The sequence below is a fragment of the Heterocephalus glaber genome, unplaced genomic scaffold (genome assembly GCF_053883595.1).
Source record: "Heterocephalus glaber isolate CG9 unplaced genomic scaffold, H.glaber_assembly_v1.0 deba00001610, whole genome shotgun sequence".
NCBI lineage: Eukaryota > Metazoa > Chordata > Mammalia > Rodentia > Bathyergidae > Heterocephalus > Heterocephalus glaber.
The window spans coordinates 16,279,729-16,296,400 of NW_028258381.1; the positions used below are offsets into that span (position 1 = coordinate 16,279,729).

General features: G+C 42.6%; 1 protein-coding gene across 9 annotated transcripts in view; it reads left to right on the forward strand.

Moving 5' to 3' along the window:
- Rabgef1 (RAB guanine nucleotide exchange factor 1) overlaps positions 1–16,672 on the forward strand; it is a 66,103-nt gene that overhangs the window by 42,262 nt on the left and 7,169 nt on the right. For all 9 annotated transcript variants that reach the window (XM_087195747.1, XM_004839997.3, XM_087195745.1 and 6 more), the window contains 3 exons: positions 9,637–9,718; positions 10,925–11,057; positions 12,397–12,488. In XM_087195747.1, the coding sequence (XP_087051873.1) occupies positions 9,637–9,718; positions 10,925–11,057; positions 12,397–12,488 (307 nt within the window). The remainder of the gene's footprint in view (positions 1–9,636; positions 9,719–10,924; positions 11,058–12,396; positions 12,489–16,672) is intronic.

Sequence of the window (16,672 nt, forward strand, 5' to 3'; positions counted from 1 at the left end):
ACTTAGGCTGGGGATTTAGCTCAGTGGTGCTTCTGCCTGCCTTGCAAATGCGAAGTCCTGAGTTTGATCTCTGGTACAAAAAAAAAAAAAAAAAAAAAGAATTTCATTGACTTTTGAATCAGTACTAAAGGCTTAACTAACTTAACTATATTTTTAAAAAACTTTTGAAGCCACTTCATCTGCATGGTATAGATACCACCATGCCTGTTGTCAGGGCCTCACTAATTGTTATCAGAGACCTGGGTATGGCCTCAGACTTTTCCTATTTGAAGAGCTAGTGTCCAACCCATTTCCCATTTCATGGTTAGCTCCTGAATCCCACACATATATCTCAGGTGTCTTTAGCTCTAGCACAATGCTTGGCACATACCTGGTACTGAACAGATAGATGCTTTTTAACTGAATGTCCCTTAGGAAGCCCTTCTGGGCTCTAGCTGCACTGAAAGTTATTGTCCTTCAAATAAATAAATAATAAACACTTTTTACATTTGAATTAACTAGCTATTGCATGAAAGCCTTATAATAAACTAAATTTCTGAATTCAGTTTTTTAAATTAAGTTTTTATATTAGTAATCATATAGATGAGCTCTTTTTCCTTATTAAGGAAGCAGTCAAGCAAAGCCTAAGGCCTTTGCCTCTTTCATTGTTTTTTTTCTTGGCCAGTCATTCTTTTAGAATTTGGTATTGAATATATTAAATTTACAATTTTCCTTGGTGTTAATGCTCATAATATGATTTTTCATATTTGAAAGAATAGCAAGAACTCATAGTTTAAGATGTGATTACATCTTCAGTCACCTCTTTCTCAAAATAAATAGATAAGGTAATTACCTTGGAATGACCTCACTGTTCTAAACCATACATTTATAAGGAGTAGTTTGCTCACTGTTAGAAGAAACATTAATAAAATAGGCTTTGGAGAAAATCAAGGAAAAAGTAACATAGGATCCAATTTTAAAATTAGAAGCAGGCTGGGGATTTAGCTCAGTGGTGCTGCACCTGCCTTGCAAGTACAAAGTCCTAAGTGTGATCCCCAGTACCAGAATGAATGAATCAATGAATGAATGAATGAATGAATGAATAAATAAATAAATAAATAAATAAATAAATAGAGGCAGTGTGTTCTTACTTACATGCAAAAGCTAAAAAAGTCACCCTCATAGAAGCAGAGTGTGGAAGAATGGTTTACAGAGGTTGGGAAGGGGTGGAGTGTGGGCCAGGCAGGTAGGAGAAAAGGGAGTGGGCCCTGGGGTACAGCTGGATAGGAGGGCCACCCTGTAAGTTCTGTAGCCCTCACTTAATTATGGATTTCAAAAGAGCTAAGAGAAAGGTTCCCAATATGGGGAAATGATGTTTCAGTTGATGGACAAGCTAGTACATCACTATACCCTCTACACATGTACAGTTATTATATGTCAATTAAAAGTTTAAAGGGAAAAGCAGCAAGGATGAGAAACAAAGCATTGAGAGCAATAGGAAAAACCCTGACCTGGGGAAATTAAAGTCATAAAAAAAAAATGTAGATAAAAGATTGAGTTGACAACCATATTGAAAGTGATGAATGAATAAAAATAATGAAAAACATGTCATAAAGACAACAGTCATCCATGAAAGAAACTGGAAGACTTAGGGGAGCTGTGGAGGCCTATTGCCTGAGGCTAAAGCCTCAGCTTTGGTGCAGTCTCTCAGGCCCTCACCTCAGCTGTTGGACACAGCGTCCTCAGGCTGAGCCCTGTCCGCGCCAGGTTCCACTCTCCAGCAGGAGGCCTTGCCTCACAGGCTCCTGGGGGCAGAGGGCTGTGCAGCGGTTCCAGTCTGCAGGCCCCTTGCAGCTGCTCCTGGGGGACGGGGAAGGAAGCTTGCTGTCTCCTACAGAGCTTTGTTTTGTTCTGTGTTCTTATTTGCCTTTTTTAATTGCTTGTTGTGGATCATGGAAAACTCCTTTTTTCATCTGCAGTCCTTTGGACCTTCCCCCCAAGCCTTACTGGATAGCCTAAGTAACAGTGGCTACACAAAATTAAGCCCTTTGCAAAGTTGCATCAGTGAACTCCAATTAAGTAGCTGAGCACTACTTTTTTTGTGTTTTTTGTTTCTTGGGGGGTTTTTTGGTACCAGGGATCAAACTCAGGACCTTGCACTTGCAAGGCAGGAGCCGGAACCACTGAGCTAAATCCCTGGCCCTGAACACTATTTTTAATGCCACATGATTGGCAGTGCCGCACCCTTAGAGAAGTGGGCAGGTAAGACAGTAGGGGCCACTAGAGTATGATGAGTAATGTTGTATCTGTTCAAGCTCTAGTGATGGCAAAGTATTTTAAACGAACAAAACATCTTCGGGAATTGTACCATTCTACTACTTGCAAACTCCCATCTGCACTGTCTCTTGCAATTCATGGTAGCATGGAAGTTGCTAGAATACTTAGCCTACTACATACTTCATTCAGGAGGAAAGGTGAAAGTTAGAATTTTTTTTGTTATAAACACTTTATGATGACTTTTATGAAGAAAAGATAGAGTTCATTTAGTCACTACCCAGCTACTGCAAATGATGGCCTTCTTACTTTTTTCTTGGAAATGTGAAACAAGCAACTGGACTGTAACAGTTCTTACCAGTAATTGGATTTTAAAATTGCCCTGTTTTATTCATCTAAATGTTTAAATCTGTATTCAACTACTGACTAATGACCTGGTGAGATGAACTTTTTCCAAATAGAAGGATTGAATGCATGGTATACTTTTTTTTTTTTGGTACCAGGGATTGAACTCAGGACCTTGTGCTTTCGAGGCAGGCATGGTGCCACTGAGCTAAAGGTGCCACTGAGCTAAATCCCCAGCCCTTGCCTGGTATATTTTAAATGTTAGTGCTTAAATTTTATTTAATAAGATTAAAGCTGGAATATGTTTGTTTTCCTTTAAACATTGTTAAAAGCAGCAGAAATAAGCAATATGAAGAAAATGAAGGGCTGTCTTGGTTACTTTTCTTATTGCTGAAACAAAATATCCAACATCAAAAGTTAAAGGGGGAAAGGTTTATTTCAGCTCACATTGTGTAGAGATTTCAATCCATAGTCTGCTGATTCCAAGGCAGGGTAGCATGGCAGAGGGCCATCGCACAGGAGAAACAGTCCACGGCATGGCAAGTAGAAGGCGGTGAGTAGCAAGCAGTGAAAGGGAGCTTGCCTTCCATCTTTTGCCATCCTTTTTTTTTTTTTTAGTACCGGGGGTGGAACTCAGGACCTTGTGATTTCGAGGCAGGCAGTGGCACCACTGAGCTAAATCCCTAGCCCTGCCTTTTGGGTAGTGCCACCCACACCCAGGGTGGGGCTTCTGTCTTCAGTAAATCCATTCAACCACACCCAGAACTATACTAAACCAGTCAGTGGACAAATTTAGTACCACACTCCCTTAATCCCAGTATCACACAGCCTGGATCTAGCCAGCGCCAAAAAGCCCCACTTATGAATGCAGGAGGCTTTGGGGGAACATTTAGATATAAGCCATAATGTTCTGCCCCTAGCCCCCAAAAGACTCATGCACATCCCTTTATGGAAACTGCATTTTATCCATCTCTAAGAGTTGCCAAAGTCCTAACAATTCAGTGTTGTTGAAAAGTACAAGTTCAAAGTGTCTTCTGAGATTTAAGGCAAACTTTTAGCTGAAAGCCCTGTACAAATGAAAAGAAAGTTAAACACTTCCAACATACCATGGCACAAGATAAACATTTCCATTCTGAAAGGTACAAATAGGGGGATAGAAAGGAATGGAACCAAAGCAAGTCCAGAGCCCAGCAGTATAAACATTAAATCCTGTAGGTCCGTGTCCAGCATCTGGTACAGTCTGTGGCAAGATGTGAACTTCCAAAGGCTTGGGTGGCTCTGCCCCTACAGAACTGCTGGTGGTTGTAGCTCCCATGGCTTCTGTCTTGGGCTAACTTTGCTCACTCCTTACAGTTTTCTTCAGGTGATCCACGTTCCTGGCTTCTCCAAACTTCTGGAGTCTCCACTTCACTTTTGGCTTCACATTCACAGCTTCACACACTGCCTCTTCAGGGGCACACTGCCTGGCTTGCCAGGTCTGAAATCTGCATGGAAGCCTTCCCGACTGCACAGCTTTTGCATTCTGCATGCACATAAAACTAGCGCTATGTGGATGAGGCCAAGGTCTGCTGCCAGCTGGAGCAGTAGCCTTCCTTCTTTCCTGGCTATAGTGATTGAGAGCCTGGATTGCTGAGCACTATGAACCCAACCCCAGGGAACAGATTCTCTAGGCCACCACCATTCTGGAACATGGTCCTCTGGGTCTCTCTTCTCAAAGCAAAGTCTTTCATCTTAGCAATTATGAGGCTGCATAGGCTGGAGTCCTGCTGGTTCTTGTGATGTCCTTAGGCTATCTTTTCTATTGTCTTGTTCCTTTTCAGCAACAAGTTCTCCTCTGCTCCATCTTTGTAGGCCATAACTTTTTCTTTCTGGCCAAACTAAAAACATTTTAAATCATTCTGCTTAGCACTTTATTTTGATTCTCCACATAGATCTGGCTAAAAACTCCCAACAGTAGCAGTCCCATAGCCTCAACATTAGACTGCTTTGAAATTTCTTTTGCCAGATTAATTGGTCCACTGCCCTTAATCTCAATATCAGGCAAAGTATCTGGACATGAGCAAAATTTCAGACAAATTTTTAGCTAGAGCATAACACACATGATCTGGAGTCCAACAGCCAATGCAGTTGTTGTTCCTAAGTGAAACCTCCTGAGCTTGGTTTTTACCGGCAGCATTTCCAACAGCATTCTGATTTTCTGTGCTTTGACCAGAATCTCCCATCAAGCACAGCCTCAGGCATTCCAGCTCTACTTTTTCAGCCAGCATCTCCAAACCTTTCCAAACTCTCCCTGCAAGCCAGTTCTAAAGGCTGTTGAACCACATGGTCAGGTACAATCACAGCAGCAGCCCTGTCCTCTCGGTACCAAAATCTGTCTTAGTTATTTTTCTCGTTGCTGAGACAAAATACCTGACACCCACAAGTTAAAGAAGGAAAGGCTTATTTGGCTCACAGTTTGTAGAGGCTTCAGTCCATAATTGGCCAGCTCCAAGGCAGGTCGGCATGGCAGAGGGACATCACAGAGGAGAAACAGTTCATGGTGTGGCAGGTAGAAGGCAGCAAGCAGAACCAGCAAGAAGCTAACCTGCTTTACCCTTTTATCCCATCCAGGCTGCCAGCCTTTTGGGTGGTGCTACCTAGAACTATGCTAATTCTAGTCAGTAGGCTAATTTCATACTGCATACCCTTAATCCCAGTATCACACGCTCTAAATCCAACCAGCTCTGAAAAGCCCCACCTATGAGCACATAAGGCTTTGGGGAGATATCTAGATATAAGCCATAATGGGCTAAGGGTGTAGCTCAGTGGCAGAGTGTTTGCATACCATGTGAGGTTTCGGGTTTGATTCCAAGCACCACCACTAAAAAAAAAAAAGACATTGAAGCTAAAACATAAATAGATTAAACAGTAGCAGTAGCAGGGGAAGAGAAACTTAATGAATACAGAAAATAGATCATGGAGATACTAAGTTCTAATAATTAGGGAATTAGTCAAATGAAAGTTTTCAAAACTGGAGCCACACAGGAAAAGTGAAGAGTATCTCTCAGTATTGTATTGAAAGAAAGATAACCCACATATCCATGTTTTAAATTACAAAGAAAATAAATTTTAGGGAAAAAAATGACTTTTGACTTAGTCATTATGAAAAAAGTTGACCCCAAGTGATAGTGAATATTTGAGGGAAATGTTTCATTTACACTGCTAGACTATTTTTCTTGGAAAGTATGAAAAATCTTTTAGAATTTTGTAGAACCCAAAAGAACTCATGAACACAAGCCAGCTGTAACTTAGTTCTTTTGACAAAAACTGAGAGGCCTGAGGTTTACTTTGCTGCCTAACAAGGTAGCCTGCATAGTCTCATGAATTCTGGCAGAAGACATGAGTTTCCTGGGACAGAGACAAAGGCCAGTGTATTACAGCAATAGCAGAAACCAAACTGTCAGCATTTGCACAAATTCTGCGTGTCAGTTCTCACAGGTAATGCTTGTGCATGCAGTGAGCTGCATTAGAGGAACTTTGAACTTTAAGAGTTTGAACGTTTAATAATGGACAGCAAGTCAGCCTGAGGTTGGCTCCGAAGAAAACATTATTATACTGGACCGCAAACAGTCATTTTCTTTTGAGGGAGGCATTACCACTCTCTTCCAATACTGTTTGCTGTTTAAATATCTTTGAGAAGGTGGTGCAGAACAAAGGCAGTCATGGCCTCTGCTCACAAGATGTGCACAAGTGTGAGAGCCTATGGAGAATTGCCTCCAACACCTTTACAGTATTACAGGTGGAGAACAACAACAAATGCTCACATTTATTCCTTCTTTCATTCAGCTAATATTGAGCACTAACTGTGTGATAGCAAGGTAAGGTTTTAGTGGGAAGTGTACAAGAAACAGATCTGTTAGATGAAGGTTTCTGAAGTGTGATGTTAAATTACACCGGAGCAGGGTGAAAAGGTGACCCATCATTACCAGTTACACACTCTGCTTAGGTCTTTAAAAGGCGCTCACAGTGTTTCTAATTAGAAGTGAGTACTAGTAATAATCGTGAGAATGAATATAGTTTGTTCCTGGTTAAGTGTTACAGTTTGGTGCAAATGAAAGGTAATGATGTGTAAACTACCTAAGTAGATTAAAATGAATAATTACTGTAGAAAGGACATAAAACTAAAAGAATAACAACTTGATGAAACCATCATAAAGGAAAATTCAGGTATCACAGTTGCAATGTTCAGTCTTCCCTATTCAAATTAAAATTAGATTTACTGATTTAATGTTAAAAAATCCATCTCAGGGTCAGGGATTTATAGCTCAGTGGTTTCGCCGCCTGCTGTGCAAGCGCAAGAACCCAAGTTTGATCCCCGGTACCAAAAAAACTTCCATCTCAGCCAGGTATAGGGGTACACACTTATAATCCCAGCCCTGAGAAGGCTGAGGCAGGAGGGTTGCTGCAAGTTTGAGGCCAGCCTGGGCTATGTAGTACGTTCAAGGCCACCATGAACTACATAACGAGACCTTGTCACAAAAAAAGTTTTTTAAATTAAAAAAGCCTGTAATGATAGTCTTTATTTAAACTCGTTCTGTTTATTGAAAGAATTTGAGGAGGTTTACAAAATGATTAAAATAAGAGAACAGGGTGATAATTTGATACTCAGTTTACAACCATGTTCTTCATAAAGGCCAGGTGTAATATTAAAACTAGCTCTGAACACATATTTCCTAAAGTTGCTTAGCCCTTCGATAGGTTTATCTGATTATCAGTTTAGTACAGAGATGAAGTTCAGAGAGCTTAGAGTGTAAGCATGTTGTAACAGTTCATAGGTGGAGGCTAGGTAGGAAACAAACGTTGCATTCTCATTGGAAAATTGGGAATTCAGGTGTTACATGGTGGTAACTGACCTACTGAGCCTTCTCCAGACCCTTCCTGCTTCCACACTGAGGGCAGCTGGGTCATGGGTGACTGTGCCCCTCTGGGGCTCACACCGAAGAGCATGAAGGGGACCGTGTGCTCATGGGCATCACTAGGGCATCATGGCACTGCGCTCTCCCAGGTGGAAGTGAAGCAAGGGCGCTCACTGCTGCCACCTCTGAACCTACAGAGATGCTTGATGCAGGTGGCTGGAATAAAAGCGAGAGCCAGCTGTGGTGGTTGCACCTGCAGTCCCAGATGCAGCTCCTCAGGCTGGGGAAGGGCCTGAGGCAGGAGGCTCACTTGAGCCCCAGAGTTAAGACTGTCTCAAGAAAGGAAAGAAAGAAAAGAGAGTTGAGAGGTCTCCTGTGTGCCCACGGTACTTTGTCTTTTTGTTCATTATTATTGTAGAATACTGTAATTATTTGCAATCAGTCTTCTCTTTTAAACTCAAGGCCCTCTGAACATTTTATTAACATTTTTATATCATTGGCAGTTCTACTAATCATGTACTAAGTGTTTTTAGAATGGATAGACCACTAAGAATGTATTCATTATGTACCACAAGCATGTTATAATAAAAACATTAAAATTTTAAAAATAGAATGGATAGGAATAGACATTTCAGGAAATTCAGAGGAAATATTACTTTAGGAAATTCCAGAGAAAACAGAACAACAGTAGAGGTGTTCATTTCTTATGTGGTAGGGTGGGGGGAGTTTGTAGAGGGGAAGCTTCTAAATCTAAATTTTGAAATGTAACGACTTTCATTACAACCAGATGAGGTTTTGGTAAAAGAATAAAAACAACAGAGTGAAATAAAGCAGATATTCCAGAAATAGACTCCGTTTTTCAGGGCAAACTCTATGACAACTAGGAAAACTGGGGAATCTGCTGTGCTTTTTCCTAATTGCTGCTGAAGAGGCCCAGTATGCTCATTACACATCATTTTAGGTCTGTGTTTCACACTCTCCACCTTACATTTTAGACAGAGTAACAGATGAAGCATGAAAAAATTCTGAAGATAGTAACTTATTTATTTCAACTGTGGAGAGTAGATACAGTGATCTGTTGAATTATTTTTAATAATCAGGTCAAAGGTTTAATGGTATTAGCTTTAAAAATGTACGCAGTGAATATTAGAAATCAGGTAAAATGAAAGGTAAAAACTAGGAAACTGAATATAATACAATATATATAAATTTACTAAGGGTGGTGCCTCGGCTTTTCCAGATGAATCCATTCTGATGCAACTGAGTGTCATTTCTAGATGACCAGTCTAGGCAGCATGATGGCTGCAGGCCCAGTGAGCACCTGGTACTATAGGTGCTTGGACACCTACGAGGTTATTTTGATGAAGGAAATGGGGAACAGCTTCTTGGAGGATGGAAAGTGTGAACTGAGCCTTAAAGGCGTCAGCGTGGGGACATCTTGGGCAGCTGGCAGAGGCCAGGTGAGGTGTAAAGGCAGTCTGGACAGAGAACACTAGTGCCACAGAGGTGGGAGAAGTGCAGGGTTCATGGAGAGTAGGGTGGGCTGTCGGGGCTGAGTGCAGCTCACGCTACTGAGAGCCGCTGAGGTGACAGGCACAGTGCCAGGCCTCACTGTAGTACACAGATGGGTTGAAAGTGAGAAAGAAGAGAGGCTAAACTGCAGGCAGAAGGTGAGAAGAGTGCTTTTTTATATAGTCTTTATTTTTTTGGAAGAGGGTGAGGAATAAATACATAGATTGTAAGTATAAAATCAGTAAAACCAAGGGAAAATTGTAAAACCCAGTGTTCTCAGGGCCACAGAGAAATAGGCACACACACGGGGCTAATGACAGAAGAAATAACTGAGAAGAAAGCAGTCTTCACAAGGTTGTGTGTACCTACAGTACATCAAGGTGAAAAAGCAGCCCAAATGTGCGGTGCTGGAGGATGGTTAAGTAAATTGGTTAATATAATGGAATATTTTAAAGTCATCAAAATGACTAAGTAGACTAGCTAAATGGAAATGCACATCAATTATGTAAATTATTAAAATACGCATTACGTATAAGAATACAAAGAGTGGACTTTGGAGCTTCTTAAAATATAGCACTCTGTCCATGACCTTCTTCAGCTACCAAACAGCCTCTTTGTCGCTTCATTTCAGGACCTAAGCATTGAAGAACAGTCGGAGTGTACTCAGGACTTTTACCAGAGTGTAGCTGAGAAGATGCAGACTCGCGGGAAAGGTAATGCTTCGCCAGCCAGCCACTGTGGGGTCTCCCGGAGCTGCCAGGCCACTGCTCATCACTTGGCCCTTCTCTTCTGATGGCCCAGCGGATCTCACACACCACGCTGTGAGCCGCTCCACTGACACCCCAGGAGCTGGGCTCAGGCTTGGCAGTGCCTTTGAATGCCACCCTGTGCATCACCAGAGCATCTGGGTAGCTTATTGATAGGAATGCTTAATGCCTCCATTGTGGGTAAAAATGAGATGGAGTAAACCGTTTGGGAAGCTTTTCTAAACAAGTGCCCCTTCTTGGAATCAGCACTGTAGTGAGTCATTGTTCATGATGATGTGATCCTCAAGAGGGTTGGGGTGGGGCAAAAGGAGAATGACTACTTCAGCTTTGGAGTTTAAGAGATTCTTCTCGAATTTGATTTCACTGATGTTAGGATATGCGTTTATCCGAGAAATCATGCCATATGTATACCTCAGAGAGATTGCTATGGTTTTATGGTAAACCTCAGAAAAGTGAAAATGAAATGAATGTTGACCATCTTGCCAATGTTCATAGCCTTGGGATTCCAAGTGCTTTACTAAGTAGCCCACCCTGAGGTCCCCCCACTTGGCATACATGCACCTGTGAAATCTGTCAACACTGCTTACATTGGAAGTGGAGATTCTGGAAAAGTTAGTCTTAAAGGTGAATTTTTATTATAGTATATGGGCTGCCAAAGCGAGCACTTAAAGGTTAATTTTTGAAAGGGTATTTTCACATGTAACATACTTTCTTTTCTGAGCATGTATAATATACAAGATATGAACAAAAACTATGGTGAATGTTTAACCTTTTTACTTGATTACAATAAAAGACACATTGTCTTTAATCCCCCTCAAAATACTCTTCGCTTTGAACATACTTATCCTATCATGTTTTTTTTTTTAATTTTTGGTACCAGGTATCAAACTTGGGACCTTGTGCTTGTGAGGCAGGTGGCGGCACCACTGAGCTAAATCCCTGGCCCAAGGAAGAGTATTTTGAGTGGCAATGTGTCTTTTACTATAATAAGTATTTTAATATAACAGTCTCCATATTTTTTGATCACCTTTATATTTCTAGTAAATTAGTAAATGTACTAGTAAGTTAGTTTTCTGTTATGTCGAAAGACATGCTCTTAATTTAAAATGTCTGTCCTTCTCTTGAGCTTTTGTTTCCATTTGTGTATTTCAGTGCCTCCAGAAAAAGTTGAGAAGATAATGGATCAGATTGAAAAGTACATCATGACCCGTCTCTATAAATACGTATTCTGTCCAGAAACTACTGATGATGAAAAGAAAGATCTTGCCATTCAAAAGAGGATCAGGTCATTGATTTACTTTGTAGTATATTTACTACCTACTCATGGGAAAACACAAAGTAGTACAATAAGGACCTTGAGTTTCAGACCCTAAGAGACAGTAAGAGCTAAACTGCCTGCTGTGCTTAACATGCAAGCCCTCTGTGCTGTCAGAAAGAAGGAGCCTGGATAATTTTACTTACCCATCTGACCCTCCACAGCTTTAGAGAAGAACTGTGTTTGGTGTTTGAGATTGTTTCAAATCTCCAAAATTGCCAAGGAATAGGAGGACTTGTTTTCTTATTTCCTTGCACTGTCCTGTCAGGTGGCAAGCTGTAGGTGCCACATCAGGGCAGTGGGCATCCTGTTCCCTCCTTCTGACCACAGGGAAGAATGTGTTATTTAGCCATTCCTCCAGTCTCAGCTCTCACAGCGCCTAGCCTTCTGGGATCGTAGAGTGAGCCCCAGCACTCTACATTCTGGTGATGCTAGGACACTTAGGACTGGCCACCTGCATGTGGGCACAGGCCCAAGGCATGGCTGTGAGGCGGTGCCCATGGAGGACAGGCCCCAGGACCGCCGATGAGGTCCAGGACCGGGGCCTGGTCATCAGTCTGTCTGTACTGGGATCTGTCCCACAGAAAGCGAGGAGTAGGTGGTGGAGCCTGTGGGTAGGGGTCAGAAGTGACGATGGGTGCCGGATAAGGTGCTGGGGGAGAGCAGTACACAAAGCAAGGGTCATGCAGTGAAGTTGGGTTTGAACAGGAAGTGCACCATGACTCAAACCGAAGGGACATGTGCTTGCAGGCCTCTCACATGGTTCCTGTGTCCTCAGAAGGTCATGTGGTGGACAGTGAGAACAGGGATTCTTCATATGCTGCTTCCTAGTCTTAGTAGCAGAATCTCCTGTTTGGGTTTTGGGTTTTTTGTTTGTTTGTTTTCTTTTTTTGTTTTTGTGCTGCTAGAAATTGAACATAGGGCCTTCATACTGACTTACATCCCCAGCCCTTCTTTTTTATTTTTTATTTAGAGACAGGATCTCACTAAATTGCTAAGTTCCCCAGGCAGGACTTGAACTTACAATCCTGTCTCAGTTTTCCAGAGTGCTGGGGGGACAGGTGTGTGCCACCACACCTACCTTCTCTTTTCACCCAGTGAAACCGTCTTCTGTTCTTGTGGTAGATGCAGAAGCGTGGTCTTGTTTTAGGGTCCTGGTTACTTTGTCCTAATAAATGCAGGACTTAAGTGGTGGTGCCTAGGATTGCCTACAGATGTCCTCCGTTTTCCCTCAGTTGAAGGAAATGACAGGATAAAAGGCCGCAGTCCATTCCTGGAACTCTCCTTTACTGTTTTTCTCTCTCTGTAGAGCGCTGCACTGGGTCACACCTCAGATGCTTTGTGTCCCTGTTAATGAAGAAATTCCAGAAGTTTCTGATATGGTGGTGAAAGCGATCACAGGTCAGTGAAACTGAGAGCTTTGGTACTTGAATGTGTGTAACAATATTAGTTCATGCTTACTCAGTGAGCCCAAGTCATTAAAGTATTTCCATGCTGCAGATGGCCCAGGAGACATGGGAGTGTAGTAGGAGTGATTTGCACGGGGATCAGTTTTATGAATAAGATGCACTCAGAATAGGGTGCCCAGGGTCTCATTTTTTGAGCAGTGAACTAGACTAAGGTCAAATAGAGCTAGAGTAATTTCTGAAGACTGGGTCACATTTAGATATTCAGAATATTTTGAGACAGAAGAAGGGAACTAGTGAAGCCAGTTAATGCCCAAACTGCAGTGACACTAACATGATGCCTCTGATTGGTTGTCAATCAGAAGTAGAGGTGTGCTTTGCATAACTTTTCTGGTTTGATCAAGAAGTAAAGTGGTGGCCGAGGATTTAGCTCGGTGGTTCCGCCACCTGCCTCGCAAATACAAGGACCCGAGTTTGATCCCCGCCCCCCCCCCAAAAAAGAGGAAGTAAACTGGCCCAAATTGATGTGGTTCTACCATTCTGGATAGGTCCAGGCTCCTAGTGAGATTTCTGATTCTCATTCATAGGAAAAGCCAGCGGCAGTTCAACCCAGGAGTTTAAAAACACTCAATAGTGAGGATGTCCACCCTCAGCCCCTTCCCCAAACTAGGGAAAAGAATTGGAGAGACTGGCTCATTTAGACATCTCACAGGAAGTGGGCTGGGAAAGGAGGTGGGCCTGGTGGCGTCAGCAGTTGGCAGCAGGCCATTAGGAAGGCACCCGGTTGTCAGGACCGGAGGTTTCCCAAGCTGCTGGGAGAAGTGAGGGTCTTAGGGGTCAAGATGAGCTCGTATTATCAACACTGAAGGAGGCGGGACTCTCACAGCACTCGGGAGATCGGCAGCAAGGCCTTTGCCCCAGGCCTTCTGTTCCTGGTGTGGATCTTCCATGTTGGCAGGCCCCACTTCTCTTTGGATGCCCTCATACTTCAGCTTGTGTTATGGAGTAAATGTTTCTCTGAAATTTCCTGCGCAAGTTCTGAGTCTAATTGGCCTAGTTAACTCCTGTCATCTGTATTGCTCCAAGCTTTTCTGCAAGGCTGCCACAGGCCCTACAAACTGAGTCCTTTGGATCAAGACCCTTCCCCACCCCTGCCTTTTGCCCAGCACCTTTGTAAGAGATTGAAGAGGGGTTCCAAAAGCCTGGATAGTGACCTTATACTTATGTGGCCCTCCCTATACTTAATAAAAAGTTAAAGACTGAGTGGTTTATATCTAGAGGATCCCTCAGGAGTTTATGTTGGTAAACTTTTTCTGAAAAATCTCAGAACAGATCTTGTGAAACCAGAAATGACAAGTGCCAAACTGCTGTTTACTTTAAAATGTAATGAAAAAAGAGGGTTTGATTACATCAAGAGTTTGTTAGTATATTTTGAGAAGTGAAACTTTGTTCTCAAGTCAGTTGGCTTGGAGGTTCAGAAAGTTTTGTTTTTGGTTTTTTTCTGGTACTAGGGATCGAACTCGGGTCCTTGCGCTTGCAAGGCAGGCAGTGGAACCACTAAGCTAAATCCCCAGCCCAGAAAGTTGTGGGGTTTTTTTGTATATCCTTTTATTGGTACATTTTAGGTATACAGTATAATGACATTCATCATTGGAGATATGCATCTTTACGTACTCTCTTAGTTCTTATTTTTTCCCCCTTCCCCTGCCCTCCCTTCAACCCCTCCATCCCTCCCTATTTACAAAGACTTTGTTTCCTTTTTTTCATTTTCTCATATTAACTCCATTCCCTTCTTTTCTTTCCCCTGCCCCTCCCACTTCCCCTTCCCCTTTGACCCTTTTCTTCCTATTTCACATTATCTGGTGCTGGAGAAATTGGGTTTTAACTTGCCATATGCACTAAACTAAAATCGAAATGGATTAAAGATCTAAATATAAAAACAGAAATGCTGAACCAGCTGGTACAGAGGTTAGATAGAACTCTTGAAGACATTGGTGTGGGAAAAGATTTTATGAACAAAACCTCAGTTGCCCGTGAACCAGCACAAACAATCAACAAGTGGGATCTCTTCTTACTAAAAAGCTTCTGCACAGCAAGAGAAACCACCAGCAGTGTGAAGAGACAACCCACAATGTGGGAAAACATTTTCATCTGCTGTTCCTCAAAGGTCTACTATCTCGAATCTATAAAGAACTTAAAAAAAAAATCAGACCTCCCAAATTTAAAGACCCAATCCAAAAATGGGCATGTGAAATGAACAGACATTTCTCACACAAAGAAGTAGAATGGCAAATAAACATGAAAAAATGTTCAACATCACTGGTCATTCGAGAGATGCAAATGAAAACAGCACTGAGATTCCACCTCACCCCAGAAAGAATGGCTGCTCTCATGAAATCAACCAATAACAAATGCTGGTGGGGCTGTGGGGAAAGAGGAACCCTGCTCCACTGCTGGTGGGAGTGTCAACTGGTGCAACCACTGTGGAAATCAGAATGGAGATACCTCAAAGAACCAGGACTGGAAGTCCCATTTGACCCCACTGTTCCACTGCTGGGGATCTTCCCCAAAGAATTAAAAGCATCATACCACAGTGATATATGTGTACCCATGTTCATAGCAGCACAGTTTGTAATAGCTAAAACTTGGAAACAGCCCAAATGCCCATCAACTGGAGACTGGATCAAGAAAATGTGGTTTTTTAATAAAATGGACTACTACTCAGCCATCAGAAATGAGAAATTAGAGACATTTATAGCTAAATGGATGCACATTGAGGTGATACTCTTAAGTGAAATAAATAGGACACGTGTAAATACTGAATAGTTTCTCTAGTGTGAGAAACTGAAAGTGTAAATAAGGACTAAAAGGTATAACAGATAATGTGAAATAGAAAGTTTTTTGATAGTAGAAATTCAGCAACAAAAACTAAAAGCCTTTCTTGTCTTAGGCTCCCATCTCAGTCCCCATGTCTGTCAGGCCAAGTATAGACAGTTCCTGTGAAGATTGCAAGTTAAGTGGTCACTCTTTCGAACTTAAAATTGTTTGCCAGAGTACAAAAATGGTCAGAGAGGACACCAGTCTATAACAGCAGTCCTCATGGGGAGGTTTAGTTCCAGGTCTCCAGCACTGTCTGTCTTGTTTGTAGATATGCTAAACGAGGCCTTCTCCATTTCAGTTGATGTCTCCCTGAAGGAATGATCCATGGGAAGAGAAGAATCCTGTTTCCCCTTAGTTCCAATCTTAGCATTTGGGGCTTCCAAAATGACTCCATTGTGGGAGGCACACAGTGAATAAAGATTTTGAGACAGTTAAGCTGACAGAGTAAGCTGGAGCAGGTGGCCACAGCAGTTAAAGCAGATCACCTGTAGCAGATGCAAAGTGGAGTCAAAACGTGAAGAACCAGAGTCCTACTGGGCGTGGGGGGTGCCCTGAAGTCACAGAGAGAAGTGACCAATCCGCCCCTAGATTTTTTTCTCCGGTGGTTAGAGGAAAAAAGTCTAAAACCATAAAATACATAAAAATATGTGTTTTTGAGCCAGGGCATAATGAGACACTGTCATCCCAGCACTCTGGAAGGCTGAGGCAAGAGGACCGCAAGTTTGAGCCCAGCCTGGGTATCTTAGCGAGACCCTATCTCAAGGTAAAAAATAAAGGACTAGGGATGTAGCTGAGTAACAAGCCTTGGGTTCAATCCCCAGTACCACCAAAAAGAAAGAAAAAAAAGATAATAAGGAGTCAGAGAAACCCATCCGCAGCTTCTCTTAGCTCCAGGAGTTTGGGTACAAGGAGGCAGGTGTCAAGGCTTGTTGTCAATGGTGAAATTTTCCCTTTCACTTTTAGCCCACCTGCTACAACTTCTGCCTAGCCATGGGAGCTGTCCACCCAGGCAAGGCCTCTCAGCCAAGCATCAGTTGCCCCCAGGTGACATTTGGGAGCACCTGGAGAAGCGGGCCTGACACAGGCTTCGCACACACTCCCCAGGTGGAGACACTGCTGACTGTGACACCCATGCAGGCAGTCCTGGCATCCAGGAGGTCCTGAGCACCCTACAGTCCTCCACCGAAGATGTCTGCGCGTGTAGATAGGGCCACTGTTGAGGAACCATGGGCCGGAGAAATGACAGAGTTGGGGTTCGGAGCTCCCTTAAAGAGAAGCCTAGGGCCAGCTAAGACAGCG